The sequence below is a fragment of the Xenia sp. Carnegie-2017 genome, unplaced genomic scaffold, assembly GCF_021976095.1.
Source record: "Xenia sp. Carnegie-2017 unplaced genomic scaffold, XeniaSp_v1 HiC_scaffold_25, whole genome shotgun sequence".
Taxonomy (NCBI): Eukaryota; Metazoa; Cnidaria; class Anthozoa; order Malacalcyonacea; family Xeniidae; genus Xenia; species Xenia sp. Carnegie-2017.
In genome coordinates this window covers 7172943-7200251 of record NW_025813488.1, presented here as the reverse complement: position 1 = coordinate 7200251, position 27309 = coordinate 7172943, and the positions used below count along the sequence as shown (strand labels likewise).

Here is a 27309-nt window from a genome sequence, read left to right as displayed (position 1 = left end):
TGACCAAGTTTTTTCCCAAAACGTGACGGAATCCAAACACCTGCCCCAATACACCCTAAATCTTTATTAAATCCTATTTTTATCATTGTTTTCTTCAAGTATTTCCTTCCCTACATCGATATCAATTAAATTCAAGCACGTCGTGAAAAGTCATCCTTTCATCATTGGGCAAGACAGTAAAGACATCCCAAAACTTGATGAAATTTTGTGTATTCTCATTCACACACATACTTTATAATGAAATCCCTTTAACAAGCAACGTTAAGACCCATCGTGTATACCAGTGAATAATTAAGCTAAGCTAGTTAATTAGTTAATTACAGACGTTCCATTAATGGCCCGAAAACTTTGAGTAAACTTAAGTTACCAGAGCAACCAGTACTAACAATGCTTAATGTAATTAGTGTTAACATACACGGTTGCTGCATCAAAGGTATACCATATCACCATGTAAATAAAATTGCAGTACAACTCTTCAAACGTTGCTCGGGAACATAATGTTCTTCAAACTACATATATATAGACTGTAAGTCTGAAATACACTCCGGAAAGTGTGTGGATTATACAAAATATCTTATAACTTTTATTTATTTACTTTACATGTGCAGTCTTCATGGCTTGCTCTTGATTCTGAGCGATAGCCATGATAAACAAACTCGTGATTTTCGCCAATCTACGTTTGGTGTAATCCAACATTTTACCAGTATATAATGGTGGTATCTGCATGACGAAACGGATTACCAAATCCCACGCTAAAGATCAACGCGAAATACTTCTCACGCCAAAAATTTAAGCGTTTTCACCTAAGGGAATGGACTGAAGGTGGAAAAAGCCAACAGGAAACTTCGTAAAAAAGCTACACAAACCAAGTGGCAATGGTTTATTTCATTATAGGTAGACGCTTTGTCGATGCTGCTCCGGACTGTGCATGGATTGACCATGATTGGAGTGGTTTCCTTCAATAAAAGGATGTGTTTCCCGCCAGTATTGTTGAAGAAAGTCACCCAAATGCTCACAGGCGTCTTCAAGCTTATTTTCATCCAATACGAGATCGAACAGTTCCTACAGGGAAATTTTAACACACCGAAGAAAAAGTTTTGTTATTGAATGTTTCCATTGGGTGGTTAACAAAACAAAATAAATTCCATGCATTTTTCCCTTTTTCCATTGGCTTATGAAGCAAACATGTTAAAGCTCAAGAACTGTCCATATAAAGAAATGAACGTACCTCGTTACATTGTGCAAGTTTTTCAGCAGTAACTAACTGAATATTAAGGTATCGAGTTTGAGACTTTCCCCTGGTCTTTATCAGACGCTGAAGTACCTGGAAATCGAAAGAAAACCCAATAATTTTACCAAAAGGGACATATGTTTAGCGAAAACAAGACATGCCTAAGTGTTTATCCCTAATGGTGACCTACCTTTGCGGATGCAATCTTCAAATAGACAACGATGGGAGCAAGTGTTGACTTCTGAAGTTGGGAAGGGTGATTAATCATGTCACTCTCAAGAACAAGAAGATTCATGCTTTTTGCAAGCTCAAAAACATGATCAATTTCTTGTTGAACGTCGCCTACCAAAAGATCAAAATTTGTTAAATAAGCACACAAAACTCGCGAGTTATCTGGAAAACGAGAAAGAAATAAGAATTTGTCAAAGCATATGATTTTATGGGTTAGAAACTCTTGGCCCGCACTTACTTAGCAACTGCTTACTATTAGTCTTTTCCATCAACGGTTTTTTTCCATTGCCTGGCAGGGAAGAGCGTTTGCTCCCGATGTCCGTGTTACATCGATAAAAAATAATCCTTTCTTCGAATCGATGTTTTATATAATCAATCAGGGCTTTCTGCATCATGTCCGTCACTTCGTAGGTTTTCATTGCCGGACCAATCAACACGATTGGTCTCATTACCGGAACTACGTCATAGGGAGGTTGTTGTTCTTGCTACATTCAACGAAAATCAAACATAAAAAAAAGTTACTTCTCCTAGAACAACTCGAGGACATTCTCGTACGTAAAACAACATATAGTATTATTCCGATCTATACAAACGTAGCTCAATACAGAAACGATAGACTTTTCCAATGGTTATTATAATAAAACATATACATCCCTCAGATAAATTTTATGATAGCATTCAAGAAAACGTGCACATCTCTAAGACTGAAATAACATACACATATTTCAAGTTGATGCATAGAAGAAAACAACACTTCATGACGTCAGTGCTACACAATTGCATATATCTTTCTGATTATTTCAAACACTTTGCTATAAATAAGTTAAATGTAAAGTAGTTTCGACCTCAAAGTGCAAGCAAATAAACTGATCATACCTTTTTAAAGAAGGTTTTCTTCTTTGTATTATTTTGGAAGGTCAACGTCCCCGATCCACTTCTGGGCACAGAGAAACGATTACCGGCCTGACTGGTGGGGCTAGTTGGAGTTCCTGGATACTCTTCATCATACTCAACAACATTTTCCCCATCATCTGCATTTAACACAAACACAAACGTATGTATTGTTCTAGCTTTGAATGACAGCACATAACAGTACTTTATCTATAAATGTTTGTAGATGTAGATCGTCCAAGTTTGTAGAGAGTAGACGATCTACATCTACAAACATGTAACGATACTCCCGGGTTCAAACCATTTACTTTATCTATATACTTACATGAGTTTCCTCCGGGTGAGCCTGGTGTATTATCGGCAAGCTGAACTCCGTTATTACTTCCCCTGAAGGACAGAATAAACAACATGAAATGTAGTATAACATAGATAAAAGAATACAAAAGTGTCGTCGTAATGTACTAATCTCATACCTGCTTCCTTTAGCACTTTTGCCCAACGAAGAAAGCAATCGAATATTGTCTAGTTTGTTAGGACTAAAAACGCAAAACACATTTTGAAATTGATTGATTGAGGTACACATTGACGTGATAAAAAACTACCTTGGAATAAAACCAACAACACTCCCTTCCTTAACAATTCGTCCAATCCACCAATCGTCGTTAAATTTCTACAAATCAAATAATCTTTGATTTCACTTATAATGCAATGGGGCATGCGCGTGGGTGATTATGACGGCTACCTCTTTTACGTGAAGATATTCTCTGACATTAAACGAAATAACAGCACTAGGTACGGGACATTCCGTCTCTTCCGTGGCGTCGTAGCTTACATTGGTTCGGACTGCAAAGGCTACAGGTTTATGCTAAAATGAAGTAAAGTAAAAATATCACTCAGTAGCATTAAAATAACACCCTTTTCAAATTCGTTGCGTTTATAGTCAATGAACAGAAAATTGTTTGCATAACAGGATTACAATGTTGGAGGGCGGTGGGGTAGTTATGCTACTGACTTTGCTTCGTGCTTTTGCCAAAGTGCTTTATCATGACGATACAAAATGAGAAAATGGGATCAGACCTTTGCTGCCTCAAGTGAAACTGCTCCACGCTTCCCCAAATCTCTTCTAACCATCTCTCTGTCCAAATCCACACTGCCAGAGTCCGAAATATGATTTCTTTGCCAATCAGGTTCCTATAAAATAAACCCAATACAACTTCACGTGGTATTTTCAAAACATGACGTATCTATTTTACAGCTTTTTATAAAAGCATTAAGACCACATTGCTTCATCAACCGCATCATAAAATATTCCCAAGTAGGACAAAACACTTCAATTTACTCGGTAATAAGTAACGGCTTCACCGCAATGAAAATTAACCAGCATTAAGAGAAAAATGTAAACATACGTTATAGGAATGTTATAATTACTTTTATGGTTGCTAAAATTGGAGCTATTGTAGAAAAAGATCGTAGATGTACGACTTATCTTTATATAAAAAACTTATGTTTTTCTTTATATACGTGCACTAAAATGCAAATATTCTTGATGACTTTTGTTGAAAGGCATTGTAGCAACAAAAATACATTTGTTCCTGTACTTAATTGAGAATTCTACCAACAAAAATGAAAAATGGCGTGAAATTCTTTCGTAGGATAAATTCCTACAGACGCAAACAAGAAAGGTGAAAAGCTTCCTCGAATAGGAAATACATTTCATTCGCTGAAGCATTAAACTTAAAGTTATTTTGACGCAATCGTCACACTACTTTATGGACTTCACAAATTTTTCCAGAAAAATTACATACAACGTCATGCTCACTGATATGGGGTATATAAAAAGCGCGTCAACCAACGTACGTATCTTACTTATTTAAACAATTATTCTTACCATCAATATACTTTATTTCATTACCTACACACCACGCGTTTAACTATAAAATGTAACACATGCCCAGACCACTTTTAATTATGCTCAGCTACGCCACTTTGGGACCAAATTATACTACGAAAACATTTACTTCCAGCTTCAGATCCTCATCTTCAGTCGATGGAGAGGAAATCAACTCCTCGTTGTATATATACAAGATTCTTTGATTAGAAAAGATGAATACCGACGTTAAAACCTTTGAAATTCCCCAACGAACAAATCGACTCAAAATCGAAGACAACAATACATAGAATAACTATGTAGCCACAACGCTTTTCTGATTGGACGATATTGCCTACACAAGCTTTGCATTTTAATGGTACAAAGAATTGGATCGTGAATTACAGAAATATGGGATGAAAGCCCTTGTTTAAACTCTTTCTTTGATTTCGTATGAAAACTTACGTAACTAACTTACTTATTATAAGGCTTTGGAACTATTGCTCCCATTTATTAAGGAATATGTTTCCTCTAAAAATTTCATAATTTGAATACAGAGCATTAAAAATTTATCAGGTAAGATTGGACACAAGACGACCACCATAAACTTACGCGACAAGTAAGAACTCAAACACTAATCAATCCACTACGACTCGCATTAAAACATCCGATCATGGATGCCATCGAAAGAAGACAAATTTACAGCACGAAAGATACAGCAATGGATATCTTTTGTTGTGGCTGTTACTGATTGCGTAATACTAATCGGGAATAGCGTTTTAATTATTTAAATTTGCGGTCGCTCATTTACCCAAGCCGTCAACATTCTGCCAAAATAATGTCTTATTAAAAAACAGGATGGCTGGAGTATAGCATAAATATATACATAGATATGAATAGTTAGAGTTGTCAGAAGCTAGTGGTCTATTACTTCTCTTGACTTCGGCGACGATCCTTTTTTAAGGAAAATCTTCCAACTGGAAACGATATTGTTGCAAATGGGGGAAAAAAAGGTTTTTCATCGCCCACAATATAATGAATCTCTAATCAATAATTGCACCCTGAAATAAACACTCCAGCTGTAACTTTGAGCAGCCGATGCGATTTCCCATGTGATACAAAAAGCAAAACCGCAGGAACAGATCTATCTGTGTGTCCTCCGATAGCTTAAGCCATCCAAGCTTTCCCCTAAAACATTTGTGCTAGTACAAAGGATTGTATGAAATGCAGGCTATTTAGGAGTGAGCTATCGCAATGCATTTACAAGTTGTTGTAAAAACGTCGAATCGATCATTAAAATCGTCATTCGCTAACAAGAAGTCAAATTTTATGCAAGATTTCGACACACCATGAAAAGAAAATTAAAACAGAGGCTACCAAAAGGAACATAAATTTTCAGATGCAGAAACAAAGCTTGCCATAAACAATTATCACTGCAAAGAACAGATATCTACCGTGTTTATGGACTTCGAACTTCTTCGCTTTTCATCATTTTACCAAGGACAATGACAGTAAACATATGTATCACAAACGTTCAATGATATCTCACAAGGACTGCAAACTTAAACCCACTCTCTCAAATGCTTCTGTTGTCAAAGAATATCTTTTTTCGGCACACAACGTATTCTGATGCACAGACGAAATCCCATGCACTCTAACGACGCCGTTATTCAACACAATAGTATTTCAGTTGCTTACTGATTTCGTCGATATTTCAAATATCGACACAGCACTGCACTGGAAATTTTTCACAATGCACACAGGAAGAGTACCATGAATTAAAATGACCATTTATGGCGGATAGCAGTTTGAACGAGTAGATTTGTAGATCAAGCGCATTGAAAAGGCTAATTATATAGCAACTTTCTATTGTACTATGATGAAGAGTGAATTGTTCAACGCATAGCTGGGCTTCTACTAAAATCTCATTTCAAAGATCTGTCATTAGTTACATAATAGATTAGATCAGATAAGATATAGAAATTGCGAAATCCCAGAATAGATCATTGATCCGGCAACACGACTGGTCGGTTGTGAAACCAAAGTTAATTTCGTAGGAACGGCGCGCGCGGATTGGAAACGAGTGTCAAACATTGGTATTACATATCGCATGCTATATGCACGGACATAGCATTAGGTCATCATTATCGAGAGGTTGCGGTGGAGTGCAGAACGAAAAATTTTTTCATTTTCTTTTCCACCGAGCTTGATTTGGTGTGATAATATGTAGTCGGGGGTAGTCAAACTCTCAATGATTGGGATCACTTACGAACTTGAATTCCAAGTTGGTTAAATACAAACCGCTAATCTCTTCTCCATAATTCTAATATCAACTAATTCAATGTCTACCGTAATTTAATACAATCATTTCAAATTTTCAATACATTAATATCTAATCATTTGCATTCACACACACAATGTTCGAGTTGCCATGTAACTTGATTAATTTATATTTCTTGATGTCTCTGTCGACTTTATAAATTATGTTTGAAGAAGATTTACCGACAACCTCATGCAATGTTCATCGGGCGGGCACTGTTGGAGAGAAAGTGAAACGTGACACTAGCAAAAATTTCCAACTGTGGTAAAATGAATGGCAAGTTACAGGAAAAAGAGGGTATAGAGTTTAACATACCAAAGAATTGTTGTTTAGGATTGAACTAAAAATTTCATAAACTGGCAAGAGAAAGATGTCTCAGGTTTGACGGCAATATAACTATAGCTAAGTTATTCTTCATTTATTGTGGTTCAATAACATTAAATACTACTCTATCATATAGCAATACACAACAAATTTAAATTGCATAAATTAAATATTTATGCGCAAGTTTATTTCGCGATCAGTTGATCCAAATCCAATCTTCAAACTTATATAACTTAATGTATGAATCGGACTTTGGTACTGTTCATATAAATATATATATTTGAGGTCTGTGGATTCACACTTTAAGTAAATTAGTAAACGCTTTAGAAATAATCAGAAAAAACATTGCATTCGATTCAATACATTTACAAGTTAAGTTTGAATTCAAAATAAATTAAAATATGTTGCGAAAGTCAATCGTTTGGTCAGATTTGTACAAACCTTAATGGCGGCACCAAAAGTTAGCCGTTTTTATAAAATGAAATGTGGAAGTGCAGTACAGACCAAAAATTGCAACTAATTTTTTTATAAATATTTAATAAGTTAAAGAACTAGATTGCTGCCAATTCGAACAAGCGTAACGGAAAATGTGCTATATATTTTTCAATATTTTAAATGTTGAATAGATGTCTGGCGCGGTGTGTGTAATTCACGAAACCCTTTGAAGGTCAAAGAGACTATTGCAATCATATTGCAATACACTAACACAAACAAAGCCCCTTTTCACTAATGAATGCCGGCAAATTATGCAGAAAAAAAGCCTTTCTTTCGCAAGTTATCGTTGATGCTTCAGTGACCCGGCATGAATGTACGAGTCATGTATGTATATATATTATATCCATTATTTAAAAATATTGCTATAAATACATTGATTTATTTTTAAATGTTGCAAAAATCGTAATAATATTCACTCCGTATAATACTTGAATAAGCATATTAATGAATCTATTCAAGGCTATGTTACTAAAGTAAACTTCACTTGAACAAGAATTTTCTGAATTAAGAACTTTAAGAGTCATCCTCAAGAACTAGAATTTCCGTAATAATTCCATGAAAATACACAATACCTGGTTTGATGGACAACGAGTGGTTGAAGAGACACAAAGAATGAAAAGCAGACAGGGAGCAATTTATTATACTCGTGCAATTACGAACTTCATTCGGTTCAAATTGAACAAAATATCAGAGGCGTCTGGAGAAATGCACCAAAACTATCCTAGACTTACGTTAGATATCGATTAAAATTAATGAATTTGAACGCATTTCATGATTTTGACTATGTGTATACAGCAATCGTACCTTTTTAGGGCTTGTTCCGTATGATTCAGGCGTACTTTTATATCGTTTCTTTGGCTTGCGAAATATATTCCATTTCTCAAAGGAACAAATACAGAGTAGTGATTAACGATCACAGTGTTAGTTGATAAAAATACAAACATGTCGACTTCAAAATGTGAATAAAAGGTTGATGATCGAAAAGAAGAGATAATAGTCGAACGAACAGCAAACAGTGTCTTCTATTTACCTCGTTCGATCCACCAGAACTTGTGTTCACATTATTTTCAATCGAATTCGCTTCATTTAATGTGGCCATGTCTTGCGCTTTATCACGCCAACCAGCGGATTGTCAAAATACATTACCACATATAATAAGCAGATATTTTTTTAAAGCCCCTACACTTTTTAGAACAACTAAAGAAACAAATAAACTTCTCAATCCCCAAGCTATAGCATCTACTCCTACATACAGCAGCAGATGTATTCAAGTTTTACACCCCCAAACGTCACTATTCTGACGTCATGTTGACCTGCTAAACTTTTTTAAGACACACATCCAAGACCCTCTCCCATTGGCTAATTGCACGAACCTACGGATGCGAGCCAATCAGCTATTTCCAGTTAGCCAAATTATCAAGAGTACAGGCAGGCGTAGGAGGTAACAAAAATAACTACAGATGAATATTCAAGGCGAACTTTACATCCCAAATGCACGTAGCAGTTTTAATCTTTTTCAAAAATCATAAAATGACTTTACAAAAGCCGGAAGAGTAAGAGCACAAGTTCATATTTTATTGCCTTTTGTATTTCGCTTTTAATTTCAATGTTGGCCGGCGTGGACTAATTTTTTTGATAAATTCTATTTTGGGGGTTCGATTAAGCCACATGTCCAAGATAATTTACAAAAACACAATAAATTAATAAGGATGGAAACACACAAAATTGTGAAAGAGGTTTGACTGTGAAGTAAAACGTCACTTCCATAAGACACCGACACAAGTCAAGTGGCCACCGATGTGATGTGGGCGAGTTTATTACAAATTTAGCAACATGAAAGGATACCTTAGGTCGTTTAATATACTTTAGAAAAACTATTACGACGTTCTACTCAAATTGTAATAATGCCTATGAGCCTTAACCATATCAATTAATGTCTCACATTATACGAATCAAGGCAGGCTTTGGCAGGAGTCTATCGTAGAAGCATGTACAATGATATGACGAAAACAGTTGCAAAGGCAAGCATCCTTCCTAAGTTCATCTCTATGACAACATATAAACCAAAAGAAAATTGAAAATATTGGTCAAGTACTTTGTATTTGATTATTTTTTATCTGTTCTCCATCTTCTATTCAGTCATTAATAAATAAGTTAATGCAATGCTTATCTTTCATAAGAAATTGTCCAAATGATTTAATGACCTAGTTTTTGTTCTAGACATGAGTGCTTTCAAACGGAAACGCACACTTGCGTCGAAATATGATGCTGCTGTCGCTCATAAACCAACAAACCAACATGGCATCTTTCTTCTTAATTTTGAAGCTATTATCATATCGTGCGTGCGTCACAGAACGTAAGTCGCATTGTCCATCAAACTGTCAACAAACAATGTTTAATGGCGTCCGTAGGTAATTGAGGTAACTCTTGTACGTTCTCTAAACCGAACTGACAAACAAGTTGGGCAAGTCGGTTTTCTTCGGGTAAGTGCTCCGGTTTGAGTCCAGAAAACCTTCGTCCCGCGTCAAACCAGAACGCGGCCGTAGTACCTGATGAATCTCGTCGCGTTTGCATGTTATTGTTAGAGATAATGTGGCGAGGTTCTTCATAAAAATTACCTCCCAGATTGTCAATTCTATCATCTTCCAGTGATATGCCATTTCTTTTGGCTAACTCTTCAAGTCTTAATATGTTTTCCTTTATGTTGCAAAACTGAACTGGTTCCAAGTCTTCCTGCATTCTCTCATTAGACGAATTTTTTGGAATCAATGAATTTTGTACCATCCACATATTTTGTGAGATTAGTGAACTTCTTCTATAACTTGCCGTAAACATGGTGATTTTCAACTGAAGGAAAACAAAATGAAATTTTTTAGATTAGAAGTTGAAGCTTGTGGGAAAGAAAAATCTAATGGCACTTTTTGTAGTGTTTTGATCAGTATTTTGAACACATCATTTTTCATAATGTATTGTTTATGAAATACTAAAATCATGGGAAACTTCCTTTTCGTACATATTTTGAACATTTTGAATCATTATATATTTACTCATTATTCCATTTCCATTAACCATGCACTAGGTTATTTGGTGTTTTGCCATTATTAACAGATATGTTCGTGACCACGAGATAAGACCTGCATTCCCAATTAAGTGAGATAAGGATTTAACAATAACATTAACGCTTCAACAAAGATCAAAGAAAGACGCATTTGGTGGCAGATATAATCAGTCACGAGATAGAGATGTTACTTTTTGAAAAAATTTTGTTTCATAAGATAGGAAATGTTTAAAAATTGATTGCTTTCTAAATAGAAATACACATTCTCCTGGTCCCAAAGTTTGGAATATTTCATAACCACTCTTGGAATATCCATATATATTTGCATTTTAAATCATGCGCAACTGAAATCATGAGCTGTGATGAAGACTCGAGCTCAACATAAACCAGGGAATTTATGAGGGTGCATTTAGTTAGTATAAAGAAACAGCCGTCATTAAAGTATGGAGTGTTTTATTTCATCTGTTTATGCTGATGTAGCCCTTACAATTATCGCTTTGGAAAAGCTAAAGTGTTAAGACCATTGTTCACTACAGCAAATGAACATATGATTTGTAAATATATAGATAATATGTTATAGTTAACACAGGTCTTAAATATACATGTACAAGGCTAATGTATTGGTTAGTCAAGTAATAATATATTTTCTCTTACAAAATTTCACGTCAAATTATCAAATGAGCAAAGCAACGAAGACTGCTATCAATGGATATTGGAAACATATATCGCCATACCTTACAGAGGATTGACCAAAGGCGCAGATCACTAGCAAACCAAAATCCGATAAAAATTTTCGATGTTCTTTACTGTACTGCTAGAAGCTTTTAGTCTCATTAAAACACTCGTTGTCTATTATAGCACTAAGATTATGACGTCTTTATGACGTAGGAACAGGGTGAGTCAGACGCTAACATTTACAAGAACCATGGTAATCTTATGATTGTACTGACAGTTGACATTAAAAATAATTAGTCCGTACTCGACTGGTTTAAGCTAGGGAAATTTTTAAATGAACGAGATTTTGTGATTGGATTCTCTCGTCTCATTATCACAAAATAAGTTGAACAGGTTCTCATTTCACAGCATCGTGCATTAACGTATAGAAATCGCGATGCTTCGAGATCATACGATTCATTCGACATCCTCAGGAAACAGGAAAGGTTCGGCCTTTCATGTCGAAGGAATATGTACAGCACTTGAGATGGCTAAGTTGACTTAATATTACACTAAACAATGCCAAATGCATCCATTCGAAATGAACGTCTTTGTGTGGTTTCAATATTTATACGTCTACTATTTTCGTTGAGCTATAGCTTAATTTCTGACATTGAAAATGCCAACCAGATTAATTTTCTCTTTGCTGACGTCTAGTTTTGTTCATTTCTTATAAAAAAAGGCCTGAAAAATTGTTCATTAGAAGCAACCTTGCACTTGCATGCAAGTACTTACTTTTTTATGAAAAATTCGAAACATTTCCTGATAAACAAAATAATCGAAATGATTCTCAACAAAGGCATTTCATGTGGTTTGTGGGTGGACATACAATTAATGGTCAACATTATTCATGTCGACCACACAATCTATAAATAATTGCAGTAAAAACACACCTGTTGATGGTGTTATCGTAATTTACATTATATATACTTTATGTATATAAATGCACGTTATTTGTATTGTTCGTTCAAACTGTCATCACAATTCCTACACTGTCGAGATAATCTGGTTCAGTATGATGCCTATTTCAACCTTATTCGGTTATACCCAATCCAAACTGGCAGTCCTAGCTATAACTGATTCATGCATCCAAAAAAGTCCACATCATTTCAACAAGCGATTTGTAGTTGCCTACATTGTTTGAATACGTTTTCTGTAATGGCAGAAGTGAGCACAAGTAGTGATTGGAAAAAATAAAAGTTTCGTGTTAAACGTTTGTTGTTTTGACCGACATGGTGGATGCTCTTGTTTGACGACCGTTTTCTCACGAGAATGCCAGACAGCTAGGAATACTTCACGCGGTCTATTCATAGCAATGACAGCAGGAGAATGTGAAGGCAGACATCACAAAAAGACCACAAGAAAAAGAAATTAACGTAGGCACTCAAAAAAGAAATAACGTAGGCACTCAAAAAAGAAAGAGAAAAGGAAACATCATCATTTAGCCAAAATGACACGCTAAGACGCACCTGCCTCGACTTAAGAGTTTCCCTTTCTACATATTAATTGGTTAATCAACTAATCATAAACCATACAAGCCATACTGTCCCCCTACCTTAAGAGGACAAAACGTACATGGGTAACAATAACATACTTGACATGTTTGAGAAATCATCGGCGGAAATTATGCATGGTCAAAATTTACAAAAACACGCGATCAGTAAGGTTCTTTACCAGATTATTGATCAAACACACTAGATACTTAATTCACAACAGCAACATGGTATTATAGAATGAAAGCATTGAATAAAGGTATTGTCGAAAAGTAGAAATTCTAATGGACATTTCTTGCTTGAACAATGGAGCTTTGAACTTTCTACATCAGAACGTCATTGAAGTTTTAAAATTATACATGGGTACCTAAAAGACTTGACTTGACAGCAACAAATCGAAGTGTTGATTTCCGTAAATACTGTGGCTAATGAGCTCTATACAAGCAATGAAACAATAAGTAAAAATATGTATTTACTCTTTATCCATTTATCATAGAAAGCAATAAAGGTGGATTACGAGTAGAATAAATGTTTCGAATTTGAAGTATTAAAAATAACTACACATATTTTAGACTCGTAATGCAGTTCATTTCCAACATATAGTGCGAGTGTTTTGCTTCCAAGTCTCTTCAAAATTGAGCCGATCACATTAGCATTGATGTTCAGATTGGACTTTACTACAGCTACCCTTAACGCAACCAATCATAATCGTTTATGTTTCATGTTGAGGAACGTTGTGTAAGATCATATAGCCATTATTCACAACAATAAAAAACGTAAAATTTCGCTAATTGCTTCAACTTACGCTTCATTTCATAGTTGGCATGACAGTGGCTGTCTTTTGAACTGAACTTATATCTTCCTTCCATAAACTGGTAATGGTCTTGGCTTGCGTGTAAAAAGCAATACCCTAGCAAAATAAATTAAGATTTACAAACATGGCGAAGAGCAATGTCTAGCCATTTTTGCCAACTAGGGATCCAAGGATAGTGCAAAGTTTTAAAAAACACTGCCTTTTGACTCGTAATCTGAATGAAGCACAAAATGTTTCATACTTTTATTATATGTCCTATTAACTCCCAATTACCTATCTCAAGCTATAGTGTACATATCCACCTTTGTCTTCTAGTCCACAGTTTGCATGAAAGCAATTTTCTTTTTGTTCACGGTGGAATGTCTATGGTCGAGTATTAGCTACTTAGCTTTTACGCAAGGTGGGAGCACGCAAGTTGATAACGGTCATTGAAGAAACGAGTTTGCGAATACATTTGTGATGATACAAGCAGAAGACAGACAACATGCCATTAACACATGATTGAATACTTGCACAATCCACTCGACCAACTAACGGGTTCGTACCAATCAACCGGATCTTCTTGCACTACTATGGGTGACTACCTTGCTCGGTCATACATTATTAGAAAAATCATCTATAATCATGACAACAGCCAATTGGATCTACTTATACCAATTTCGTCAGTCATATATTAATTGAGAATCAATCTGAGCATACGTAGTCAACTCCACCAACTACCTTGTTAATGGTCATGGCAACGACCAACTGCATCTACTAACACCGATTTTGAAGTAAATAGCATCCTTAGTAAAAATTTTCTAGAGAAATCATCTGCGCATGCGCTCGAGCGCATGCACCACCCGACTAATTGTTCATAGTCATGGTAACGACTAACTATATGTACTTGCACTACATTTGTGGCAATTAGCTCACTTAGTCACAAATTATCAAAGAAATCATCTGGGCATGCGCAGTAGTGATTTTATTAATACCACAACTTTCGTAAGCCTTTGAATTTTTGTATATATATATAAAGCTAATATTAGATATAGTAGATGTCAACTAGCAGTGGAAGCTGGGTGCGATATAGTATACAGTGGCTTGGGGCCCACACTTCGGTGGCGACCGCACTCTCCCTGCGTACCCCGAGCAAAGCCTATCGCAGGTGATCTCGGGGTCTGATGGGCGGAAGCTTGCTATTGCATCTCCCAAGTAGGATAGCGTGGAGGGGCCGAAATCTCCTACAGAAACGTTAACATGCGGCGTTCTAGTGCCTTACATATCAGAAGGTATCGGGAAGCATGGCCCGAAAACGGGGTTTTTTGCTTTCAAATTTTATCTTTTTGTTTGAAATAAACATTTTTTTGTATAATTTATAATTTAAGCAAACCATAAACATGTTTATACATTTTTTACTTAGTTGATTTGTTTTAAAATATAAAAGAAATCAACTAAGTTTACTAAGGATCATTTCCTAGGAGCTTTTTGCACAAAGCCTGGGAATAGCTGCACGATACGCGGACAGGCTTGCTCATTGCATTGCTCATTTACTTTTTCAAAACGATTTAAAATTTCTTAATCAAAATAATCAAATTTATCTTTTATAAGCCCTATTTGCTTCTTGCTATTCCGGGCTTCGTGCAAAAAGCCGCAGTCTTTAGGCAATTACGATGAGCAATAAGATACAGATATAACTAGTCAAACCTCCTTTCCGTAGAAATGAGAGGATCCCAGGAAAGAGCCTCGCGAACCAGTAAATGAAAACATTGGCAACGCCACTGGTATTGGAACGTTCACACCAACCTAATCAAAAATAAAAAACAACAAAAAAACAAAAATGTATTGAATGGTCTGAGTGATCAATGTATCAAAAGGCGTCTGTCCAGACGAAGAATTCGCCAGAGCTGTTTAAGTCAAAGACATTTCACATAAACTATCCCTGGTGAAAATCCTGGGTCAGATGTTTACTTAGGATCTCATCCTGTTTTCAAATTTATCTTATGCACGATCTAACAGAATATTACAGGATATCGGTAGAAATCCTATTAAGGAATTACACCAGGGGTTTGCGACACTTGCACTCGCATGACGATATCAATGAAATGATTACTTTGACTAAAAATAGTAAAAGTACAAAAGTACAAAGGTCTACTGAAAGTTTCCCGTGTAAGATGCTGAAGAAAAACTGCATGAACTAATAAATATTTCTTATATAAACTACAAATCACTCCCAAGCAAGATTTCATTTCACTGATTTGTCACTTACTTGACCAACGTTGACATCATTTTGAAATTTTCTGGCAACGGCCCCCGACGTCGTAAATATAGCCGTACCGTTTCCATAAACATTGTTGTTGATGATTTCAACTGCCTGCGTGAAACGTTAATTGCGTAATGATCTATCGTGAAAACTGAGTTTACAACACATGCGTACCTCTTCAAGCGAATCAGCGGTCATTGCCAGTAATACTGGTCCAAATATTTCTTCTTTATAACATTTCATTTCGGACTGCAACAAGTACATTGACATAAACCGATGAACAACGAACATTCGCACGATATATTTTAGATCAGATAATCGATTAAAAGAAAAAATTTCTTTTACCTTTACACCAGATATTACTGTAGGGGCAACAAAGTTACCGTTTTCATAACCATCGACCTTCACATCACGACCGTCTAGGTCGAGCTAAAGACATGAAATTACTCAGCTGTTGCATCACAGTTCTACACGGAAAACAAACGATTTCTGAGACGATTTACTCAGATTGTCAAACTGACCGTTGCTCCTTCATCAACACTTGATTGAACAAGTTCACAGACGCGTTCTTTTGCCTGCGGTGATATCAGTGGTCCAAGGTCAGCGTCTGGTTGATTGCCTGTTCAAAAACAAACCAATCCAATAGTAATTTCACACAAAGGAAAAATATGACAGCAACGTAGAATCACTCTCAAGAGGAGGGAGAAATAATTCCAAAGAGATCCTAGCTACCTGCATTCACTTTAAGTTTCTTAGCACGTTCAACAATCTCTGGTATCCATTCTTTAGAATCACCAACAAATATTGCCGTGGACAAAGCCATGCAACGCTGACCAGCAGCACCGAAGGCAGCACCGACAAGCTATATTGATCATGATTACTCAAAGTAACTTCATGACATTCAAACCCTGATCATAATACGTACATGAGTGCAGTACAGTATATATGGCATCTGATTTATCAAAATGAGCATTGTTACAAAAATGTCTTTACCTGATTCAAAGCATGATCTTTGTTCGCATCTGGCATGACAACACCATGATTCTTTGCACCCTGGACAGCCATAAAGGTTAGTGAAGAACAATCTATCTAATTTTAAACACAATGCTTGTAATTTACGTACCATATTAGATTGAACACGCTTTCCATTCTTCGAACCACGCTCATAGATATATTTCCCCTGACAAGAGAAAATATATATTAATTGATGATTGTTGAAGATTGCCATTTTAAAACCACAGAAATATTTTAACGGGCCCTCGTGAAAATTCAACGTACAATATTGCAAAAACAACTATCCTTACAGCTTGGTCAGAACCAACAAATGAGATTGCTCTAATACTTGGATGGTCACATATGAAATTGACAGCTTCATGAGCACCATGAATTACATTTAAAACACCATCTGGTAAACCAGCATCATGAATGAGTTTGGTAAGTAACATTGTAGCACCAGGAACACGTTCGGATGGCTTCATAAGAAATGTGTTCCCACACACTATAGCAACTGGAAACATCTAGAAGAATAAACCATTTCTTAGTTCGTAGTTAATGGTCTAATGTAGTTCATTGTCAAAAGTAATAAAACAGTGAAAACAAATTACTGTAATGAAAAAATGTTTTGCTTAATGCCAAAAATGACATACTTCAAGAAGTCACAGAAGTTAGTGTTACATACCATAAGTGGAATCAATGCAGGAAAATTAAATCTGAAAATAAAGTGATGAACATCAAACTCACCCATAGAGGAATCATAGCAGGAAAATTGAATCTAGAAGATTTATAGAACATTTAAGAACATCTTACATAACTGTGATTACTTATCACTATATGGTAACAACAATTTCACCAGATTACTCACGGAGCAATTCCAGCACAGACTCCAAGGGAAATCGATAGGAATACATATCCATATCTTGTGTGATTGAAGGTAAGGTTTCACCAAGTTGTAATGATGTAATGGAGCAAGAATGTTCAACCACCTCTGAAGTCAAATGTATTAACCGCATTCATTGCATGAGTAAAAAACGAGAATCAGATCAATTTATTTGTAAAAGTGACATGGTAAAGGAATAATATAAGTTGAGAGATACTGTCAACTATTAGATACTAACGTAATCCTCGATGAACATCTCCTTCAGCATCTGCCAATGTTTTGCCTTGCTCCAAAGTGATCAACTTAGCAATTTCTTTCTATAAACATACAGACACACATGCTATTAAGCAATGAACACTAAGATCTTTAGTATACAACATTCAAGTCTTATGTAAACAAGGTTTAGAGTAACTACCATATTACTCTTAATTAGTCCTTGATAGGCAAAGAGAATTTGTTGCCGGGCCAGAATTGATGTAGTGGACCATGATTCAAAAGCTTTTGATGAGGAGTCAACGGCAGCCATCATCTCTTCCTCTGTAGTTTTTGGTACATTTGTTACAACTTCATTTGTAGCCTTGAAAAATTGCACACAAATTTCTACCTTGGCTGAGTACTAAGAAACATCAATTGGTATGTGGCTATGTAGTTACATGGTGTATGGTCATGTAAATAAACAATAAAAGTATGTCTAGATCAGGACAAGGTTGGGGTTAGGCTAAGGTTAAGTATATACATATTTAACATATGCTTGTAACTATTGTAAAGTTTCATGAGCCTGGGTATTCTATTCTAGAGATGATCACAACAACAAAATCTTACTGGATTATGTACAGGAATCCATTCCTCAGCTTTTGAATCCAAAAATTTACCATTAATAAAAAGCTTTGTTGTTGGCTATGGGATAAAAATATTCCAATAATTAACATCATGTACATCTGAAAAATTTCATGTAATAATTAGGACCTACCACAGAAGCATTGCTTAAGAATCTGTGTGATGAAAATTGCTGAAACAAAAATGCATTATCATTACAAGTTTAGCAATGTCACTATACTTTTTTATTAAAGATTGCAAGTAAGCTCTCCATATACGGAGAAATACTTCTTAAAATTAAAATTTATAATTCCCAACTGTTTTAACAAAACCCAAGATTTCATTTCAGCATAAAAACCTGAACAAGGCAAATTTGGACTGAGGAATTTAAACCACACGTCAAACGTTATGTATCAATTAGCACAACTATACAATTACATCGATTCCAGTAACGATATACATTATTAACAGCATTTATTCTACTAATTTGCTAATGTCAACATGTAATAATGCGTATAAAAGTAAGCTTACTTGATAAATCCTGGGACTACGCGCCAGACGGATCAAATTGTACATTTTTTCGAGAGAGAGTTCTTTCCACGAGTAAACCAAGTAAACAACTCACAACGTCGTGTACAATTGAAGGAGACTGAGATCTACAATAGCAGGCGTGAATGTGGGCCCTGTTTTTTTCGAAATGAAATAAAAGAATGCACTTTGAAATTTTAAGACTACTGATTTAATATAAAAAATAAAGATTTGCAACAATCTGTATGGTTTTGTATCTTCATAAATGATTCGCTGTTTTGATGGAAGCTCACGGACCTTTTTGACTGAATTTTTATTAGCAATTGTTCCAACTAAACAAACTTTTCTTCCATATTTGCTATAACAATTTCTACGATATAAAGAGTTGATGATCCGACGTGCTTTAGATGGCAGGTTGTTTTGGTTAAAGTTTTCTATTAGCATTAGACATGAAGGCTTCAGTCACAATGGAAAAGATAGATAATTCTAGTATTAACCATTGTTAAGGTATGTCAATTAGGACTACAAGAAAGTATAATTAATACCAACCAGTAAAAAAATTCAATAAAGTATAAGCTAACTTGATAAATGTTTGTAAATTGCAACTACATACATATAGGTATATGCATCTTACATTACAGAGAAAAACTAAAAATTTAAATATATTAACAAGCACACAATAGAAACATCTATAAATACTTGTCATCTCTTCTGTATTAATTGTGCCAAAATAATCGATAAAGACCTTGACAAGGTCTGTTCAGTCAGTTTTTGTATGCTACCATTGCATTGACTGTGTGTATTAGAGTTGAGAAGGAGCGTAATCGAACTTCTTGTGAGTTTGCGATAAATTGTGGACCAGATTCCTCCCATTGCTCAGGGACATCTTGGTCCTTATCAGTATAAATAAGGATATCGAAGGCACCTGCAATAAGAAAAGTTTAATTACACATCTGAAGACCCCACAACAAACCTCAACCGTTTTTACTCACATGGGGCATCAAGCAGAGGAAGGAAGGTTACCGTGGCAGTGATTTGCCTAATCACATCACGTATTTCATTTTGAATATCCTTCATTGATTTCTCTTTGGGTTTACTGCAAAAATGGCTCTATTATGAGTGAAATGAGGCAATGAAAGAAAGCAGTAAAGATTTACATGGAGGATAAAGTGACCTTTTTTCGGTCATTTCTTTATCGCATTCAACATCAAATTGCCATCTTTCCAAAGGTTCATGTGAGTCAATATTTAGTATCACAACTACCAGTTTCTTGACAGTCTTGTCAAACAACCAGTCTACGAGAAAAAATATATAGAAAGTTAGAAACATTACATAATAATTTTCTACAAACTCACAGTTTAATGATTTACCTTTAAGTTGCCTAATAACATTATCAATATATTGCTTCAATTTTTCATCGTCTGTCATTAGTAATGTTAGGCCATATTTTTGTTCGCGTTTAAAGTTTTCTGGAGGATAGATACCACGTTGATATAATATGCTAAAAAATTACTGTATTTACTCGACGGTCGAATACACATAACATGACGAATTGAAGACAATTTTGATCGATGCATTTTGGAAATATTATATTAATTATTTACCTGTTTATTCCATAACCTAGAATGAGAAAGAAAAATGAATTAACTAGTGAAACGTCTAAAGTACGCAAAACATGTGTTTTCGCACCAAAAAACTCAGCGACCATCTCTGTACTGCCTTTCAAAGTTATGGCATTGTTTTGCACCGTTGCCGCCATTTTTTAAATATGTTTTGCTCTAGAAGATAGTGATTAGTGATATGAGATCTCTATAAACCTGGATGCAGCACAGCTACTGATGGTCAAATTTACGAGGTCCACTCAAACTTTTCAAAACAAGACAAATTATTGCATTTGAATAGCGATGTTTTAGCTACAAGAATAAAAAATTCATGACTTCTCAAAAATAGCCATTTTATTATGAATATCTAGAACATATTTCATAGTAATTTGCAATTAAGAAACTGAATGACAAAAATGAAAGTACTACATAGCATGATGCAATGAAACGATTTTATGTAACACATTGAAAAAGAAACAGCTAAAATTTTCAAAAAAATTTTAGACCTTCGATAAATAGTTTGCAAGATGCAATGCCCAATAAAATACCACAAACAGCTACGCTGACTACAACAACTGTCGCTCAAAAATCACCAATGGTTGTTTATGTTTCTACTAGTTACCAACTTACCATCATTGCAGTATTGCGTGGATTTGACAGAATCCTGGATGCCCGAAAGTGAAAATAACATGGTGAATCTTATCTCCTCATACTTTTCAACAAGTTATTGTATTAAAAGTATTTCAAAAGTATTTAAAATTTTTGAACAGTCAAAAACATTCATGTTAAAGTATGTTTAATATACATTTAAAAAAGCTATGTTACATGTTATGAGAGCTTTACTTTTTACGTTCTTTCTTCCATTTGTAAACAACTTGCCCATCAGTGTCTTTGTTTATCTTCATCCGTCGACCTTTCCCCATCAAATTCTTTTGTAATTGCATTTGTTGCTCAAGAGCTGTCAATTGCTTTTTTCGTTCTTTTCTTTTTCCAATTCATCATAGGCTCGTTTTCTTGCCTTTTCTATTCGTAAGTCTTCATTAATTTTCACACCATCATTCAATGTTTCATATTTCTTTGAATAAGAAGTGTCGACTTCATCATCACAATCAAAAAATACAAGATGTTTATTGAGTTTATCTTTTTGCTGTTCTATCATATGCAACGAGCTTTGCAGTCTCTCGATTTTATTTTGTTCCATAACTCTCTTCATCCTTGTATAATTTAAATCCTGGTTCTTCATGATCTTTAACTGTTCCTTAGTATGAGGTTTATTCTTTTCACCAACATGAACGCCATTTCGAGTTTTAGTCTTGATCATTTTATAGTAAAACTCATCTGGATTTCTGTTCCGTGCTTTCTCGCGAAGAAGCTTTAAGTGGTCTTGTTTACGATGAAAATCTTTAGCCCTCACAACATAGTCTTTGTGCTTTTCAAGAAGACCAAACTGCTTTCTATTTCTCGGTTGACTTCGCTCTCTGTGAGTTCTTTGCAAGCTTTTTTTCGCATTCTTAAAAGATGACATACTGAATAATAGTTTTCCACAAGTGACTACTTGAGCCTTGTCAAAAAATGGAAAAATTTACTAGAAGCACTTGCACAATACACAACCTTTATGTTACAAATACAAACATGTGCATGTTGAGTAGACATATTTCCATACGCCAGAATGACGCACCATAATCATTCCACAAGTTCCTACCAGTGGTTCCTACTGCCCTAAACATTGAATCTCACGAAGCATTTGCACTATATGAATGAAATCATTAGGATAGACTTAAGCATATTGTACTCTCATAGTCGAGCTAATTTCAAACACCGCACTGCATAAAACATTCTTTCATATAATTTAGCTGCGCCAATCAAATACGTGTTATGAAACCACTCAATTCATGATATGAAATTAATTGAAGGTCATATAAGAATTAAGTTGAAAATTTAATTATGTCCATTCAATTCAATGAAAAATCGAAACTTTGAAAGAAGTCTATCATACAATAATGTGGTGAGCCGTGAGGGTCACGTATGATACGTATGCATTTAAACGAGCTTATTTAGTGACTGCATGATATAAGCATGAATACAATCTGAACAGTTCAAGGACTTAATTGTACATTTTCCAGGTTGTATCACATGATCATTCTAGGTAATAACACGTGATCACTCCTGGCAATATCTTGTCAACGTTTTTCTAACATTTTCAAGTCAGTAGTGACGATGTCAAGTGTTCGAGACAATGACGTGATACCTTAAAGTTAAAAAAAATGACATACTTTCATGAATGATAAAATAATCTTATACTTGCAAATATCGTTTCTTATAACTTACTTAAGAGTTCTTGATAAAAATCTTGAGGCCGAATTATCCCATACAAACGTGTAAGTACCAGCTTCGGCACAATTGTAAAACCTAGAGATTCAAAACATGAAATTGTATAGATAAAACTTTGACATAATTAACGGAATATATAAACTAACTAATATGATATTTCAACCCACCCAACATTCGGTCGACTACAATGTAAAGGATAATCAGGCTCAATAATCCATTTTTCTATCGTGTTGTTTATCTCGCGTTTTGCGAATGACACGCCAAACTTTATATCCTTGCTGCAAAAAAAACACAGAAATATTCTGTGAAAAACATTGAACACTCGTTAAGTTTTCTATAGGGACGAGCAAGCAATAGCCCTCTGTTTGTCCTGTTAACCCTTTCCCCCAACAGTTAAGAAAAGCCTTTTGAAAGTATCTACATGTGGCTATAGATACACTTACGTATTCGTCACTCTTTACTTTCTTCATGCAATGATTCAAAAGAGAAGAAATTAGATTTAATGGAATACACACAAACCTGGATATTCTGTAGAACCAAAATACAGACTCATTGTTCCCATTACAGTCAATCTTTAAAGTAAAGCACTTTTTTGCAGCTAAAAGTATTTTTATGGAAGGAGTAAGTACGTGGGAAACGATTATTTGACTTTATAAAGATAAGCTAACATTTGTTGGATTTATGCATGAGTAAAAGTTACTATACCAATGTACTCCTCTGTTAACTCAGGATCATCATCAACCGATAGCTGCAAAGAAATTTCGTTGAAATTGGCTAAGTCATGACAATATATACCTACAAACGTCATAAATACCTCTAGGTTACGTATGAAACAAGTACGAAATTTACCAATGAAATTATTCAAGCGACAATCTTACCATATGCTTAGGTACGGGAGGTAAACATCCTCCATCACACCTACATGTCCCCCCGTACTCCTCTGGTAAATCTTCAGGTTCAAAATAATCCAGCATTGTACTCATTTCTGACGAATTCAAAACTACACATTTGTCTCGAGTCTTTGGATCAAGAAAAGACTTTGCCATTTTCCAAAAATATGGAAACACCCTGAAGTCAAAAGATATTTTATGAAATACCAGACAACGTATGCATATGTGAGGAAATGGCATTTCAGGAGACAGAGTAATTGAAAGAATGAATGGTAAGAATTCTGTTCGTTGAAGTAATGAAAGAGTTCGATAATTAGTACACGAATTTTTTAAATGCTTTCAAAAACTGCATGAAATAAGAGATGGAAATCTGCCATTGAAATGAAAAGAAAAGTCAGTCTATGTTTGAAACAACATCAATCCCAATGTTTTATTTTTACTTACCATGGCGTGTTTACGATAAATATCTGCAAAAATGAAAAAAGTCGTATAAATAGGTATTTTGTAAGAAACGGAAACATTTTACAAACAATTAGTTGAAACTTGAAAATCACTTATCCTTGATGTTTACCTTTCCAACTCTCTCGGGATAATACTCCTGATCAAGTTTTGCCAGACGAGTAAATAAGCGTAACGCTTTTCTACAAAACAGAATAAATGCATTGCACATTTTCTTGCTGAGCACATCGAAATTGATCCAAGAGATGACTGGCATGCACACACGACGCAATACCTTACCTAAGGTACATTGTCGCTCCTCCGAGATCATGAATGTGGTCTAAAGTAGTTATTTCTCTATTCTAAGAAAGAGGTAAAAAAACAGAAAGCAATACAATCAAAATTTCAAATAAGCCATAAAGAGTAATTTGAGGAACGTGAGAGCTTTCTGATTAAGTTTAAATTAAGTATTATAGCTCTCATACTAAAGTTAAGAGGATATCGCTAAAAGAGTTAAAGTGGCATTGAAAGGGATTTGTCGTGCGAACTTGAATAACGATATTTTAAGGAAATCATTTTACCGAAATAAATGTACTAACCAGTTCTATTGATTTCTCTCGCATTTGTTCAATCTGTTTTTCCGTGTTCCAAACATGCCATTTTACCAGTTGATCCTCTGGAAGCTAAGCAAGCATGACGAACATCCCGATTACAAAGTTCTTACTCAAATGCAAAGCAAAAACATTACAAATCAAACAGACAAGACACATATCTAAAACTTACTCGTAAAACCGCGTTTATATCCATTCTTCCTGTTTTTTCGATATAACAAGGTCGACCCTCTTTGTCAAACTTATGAAAACCGTAGGACAAGATCTACGAGAGAAATAAAATACAAACTTAACCCAAATCTAATCGTACTTGACATGTATAATTTAGTTTAAAAAGCACGAAATATGCGATCAACTTACATTTTTCAATTCATCCGACAGAGGTCTCTGCATGAAAAAAATCAGAGCAGAAAATTAGAAGATTTTGGGTAAAAGATGTTGGGGGAATGGGCACTACAGTTATACAATTGATACTGAAGCTGTAATACATACAGGTGTTTTCAGTATATTATCGATATCGTTTTTTCGCCGCCATTCTTTAGTCGATACAAATTGCCTAAAAAGAAACGCCATTCGATCATGAAATAAGTTGTTCGTGTTGAGCGTGTTACTAGCTTGTGTTAGGTGGGGGGAATAGCAGATCTAGATAACTCAGAATACATCATAATAAAACAATTGAAATTTAAAATGCTGAACAAACAATCCTATTGGTAAAATTTTACCTCTAAATGAAAAATTCTTCAGAAATTCCCAACCGTGAATGCAACTGCGCTTTTGTGGTAATATTTTAATTTAAAATGTGCTGCTATAATGTGTTCTGATTCAGACATCAAAATAAGAAAATTTTACATGGACATATTTAATTCCCTTAATTTCTAATATTTTTCATCGTAGAAATCGCTCTATTTTTAAAGCAAATCAGATCCATTGTGTGATAAGATCCGCCACTGGGTGGTTGGGGCCCGTGGGGAGGGGGGGAGGTTGCTTTAGAGTTGTGTAATGTAGGTTCTCGTGTTGTTTGGGTTTCCATTGAGAAGAATGGCATTCAACCTTTTAAACGTTATTACAATGTTTCAAAACATATCTTCTTTAGTCTCGTACAATTGCGAAAACGCATTCATATGCCATAAACTAAATACACATGCACGAAATATTTCTATGAACGACCGTTAACAATAAGAGATCCTACGCACATCTGCTGAAATATACAGATTGCTACTCCTTATGTATAAAACACAATGAGAAAAGTGCTCAACACATAAGTGCGGCGAATGTAACTTAAATTTATTCTAATTTGATTGCATAATTTGCATTAAATTTTGGATTGTGAAGTGGGAAAAGGACAGTATCACTTTGAAAATTGAATACAATTAGAACTACCATTAGTAACGACCAGATGTTGTACCATTTTTTATTCTATTTATCTGTGCCTAGTAGAGAATCATATAGATGTGTAGTTAAGCTTTATTTACCTATATGCGCCATCAACGTCGAATTCTCTTGCCCGGAGAAATCTCAACAATGTAGACTATTTAAAGAAAACGAGTTCGAGGTCAATTGGGTCATTGGGGTAATTTAAATGTTTACAAAGAATGGCATTAATTTAACGACAGACTGAACACAACTATGTAACAACAAAGACAATGTAAACGATTCTAAAGTGTTAAATTATCTTTCAGCGTATGTGAGCACAATTGATTTCCGTTCAAACCGTACGTCGTTCAAACATTTATAGACGCTGGTACATGCAATCATCCAGATTTAAAGATCATATTTCTAAATATATCACGGGACTGTCACGCTTTTTTATTGGTGTAATGGCTACATTTTAGGATTAAAACATTAATAAGTCAAATAAAACGAAAAAGTAATCCAGAAATATTGTTTACTAATTCTTTAAATATCTTTCACGCACGATAATACATTCCACAAAATTTCACAAATAAAAGGCACTGTCTCAAAATAACATTTAGCATCGGAAACTCGACAAAAGCAGCTCGTGTGTGATTTATTCACTTAGTAAAAGTATAATGAATGATTATATTTTACTATTCGTTATAGTTTCATGATAAAATAAACTTGACAGGTGGCAGAGTTGATAATTTAGGCAAAAATTACACCCTTTAGAATTTCGTATGATCATCAAATCTCGCCAGCTCGATTTTTCATTTCAAACTATAAATAATCAATGAACATTCTCTTTTGCCATACGAAATACTTTAATCAAGAGCAATAAGCACTTGGAAATATTTACATCTCGAGAAAAGCATTGAAGAACGTTCATGGCAAACTACAAAATTATACCTCATCATTTCTGTCGTTTTCGTTCAATTTCGCCTTCAAATTACTTAAAGATCTTTGTTGAGTTTTCGTGAGGTTCGTTATCGTTGAAGATTCGTTCATTTTACAAGCTGACTGCTCATAATGCTGTTAACATTTATGCACTCCCCTCGTCATAGTGTTTATCTGAATATATTTCGTATCGTCGCCCACACACAGCTCCTGATGTGACGTCAAATTGATAAAGTTCTTTCATGA

At 35.0% G+C, this 27309-nt stretch overlaps 5 protein-coding genes across 5 annotated transcripts; all 5 read right to left on the bottom strand.

Annotated features, from left to right (window-relative positions):
* Positions 1–194: 194 nt before the first annotated feature.
* Positions 195–11288, bottom strand: LOC124453179 (voltage-dependent L-type calcium channel subunit beta-2-like). Its single transcript, XM_047003933.1, has 13 exons — positions 11152–11288; positions 8390–10206; positions 8164–8238; positions 3431–3544; positions 3096–3218; positions 2956–3023; positions 2827–2889; positions 2679–2740; positions 2339–2493; positions 1701–1947; positions 1422–1573; positions 1229–1324; positions 195–1062 (listed from the first exon to the last, which is right to left on the bottom strand). Exons 2-13 carry the CDS (start codon positions 8456–8458, stop codon positions 889–891), a joined length of 1398 nt encoding a protein of 465 aa, XP_046859889.1. The 5' UTR covers positions 8459–10206; positions 11152–11288; the 3' UTR covers positions 195–888.
* A 1783-nt stretch (positions 11289–13071) lies between these two features.
* On the bottom strand, positions 13072–18997 carry LOC124452436 (methylmalonate-semialdehyde dehydrogenase [acylating], mitochondrial-like). The gene is given in 19 exon segments (XM_047002970.1): positions 13072–13312; positions 13430–13534; positions 15125–15223; positions 15687–15791; positions 15855–15929; positions 16026–16109; positions 16202–16299; positions 16413–16542; positions 16674–16733; positions 16804–16860; positions 16985–17197; positions 17421–17451; positions 17542–17566; positions 17569–17664; positions 17795–17873; positions 17972–18133; positions 18379–18453; positions 18527–18565; positions 18904–18997. Coding segments are annotated over 18 exon segments (1575 nt in total). The 5' UTR covers positions 18949–18997; the 3' UTR covers positions 13072–13312; positions 13430–13432.
* Positions 18998–19402: 405 nt separating this feature from the next.
* Positions 19403–20705, bottom strand: LOC124452439 (mitotic spindle assembly checkpoint protein MAD2A-like). Its single transcript, XM_047002973.1, has 6 exons — positions 20590–20705; positions 20505–20520; positions 20271–20401; positions 20075–20195; positions 19893–19996; positions 19403–19825 (listed from the first exon to the last, which is right to left on the bottom strand). Exons 1-6 carry the CDS (start codon positions 20657–20659, stop codon positions 19665–19667), a joined length of 603 nt encoding a protein of 200 aa, XP_046858929.1. The 5' UTR covers positions 20660–20705; the 3' UTR covers positions 19403–19664.
* Positions 20706–21280: 575 nt separating this feature from the next.
* Positions 21281–22304, bottom strand: LOC124452438 (probable U3 small nucleolar RNA-associated protein 11). Its single transcript, XM_047002972.1, is given in 2 exon segments — positions 21281–21492; positions 21495–22304. Coding segments are annotated over 2 exon segments (684 nt in total). The 5' UTR covers positions 22027–22304; the 3' UTR covers positions 21281–21340.
* A 116-nt stretch (positions 22305–22420) lies between these two features.
* On the bottom strand, positions 22421–27298 carry LOC124452437 (sec14 cytosolic factor-like). The gene is made up of 15 exons (XM_047002971.1): positions 27076–27298; positions 26244–26299; positions 25264–25327; positions 25132–25158; positions 24944–25036; positions 24760–24843; positions 24461–24522; positions 24294–24363; positions 24167–24189; positions 23711–23900; positions 23538–23580; positions 23352–23430; positions 23000–23110; positions 22830–22910; positions 22421–22749 (listed from the first exon to the last, which is right to left on the bottom strand). Exons 1-15 carry the CDS (start codon positions 27172–27174, stop codon positions 22722–22724), a joined length of 1110 nt encoding a protein of 369 aa, XP_046858927.1. The 5' UTR covers positions 27175–27298; the 3' UTR covers positions 22421–22721.
* Positions 27299–27309: the final 11 nt, after the last annotated feature.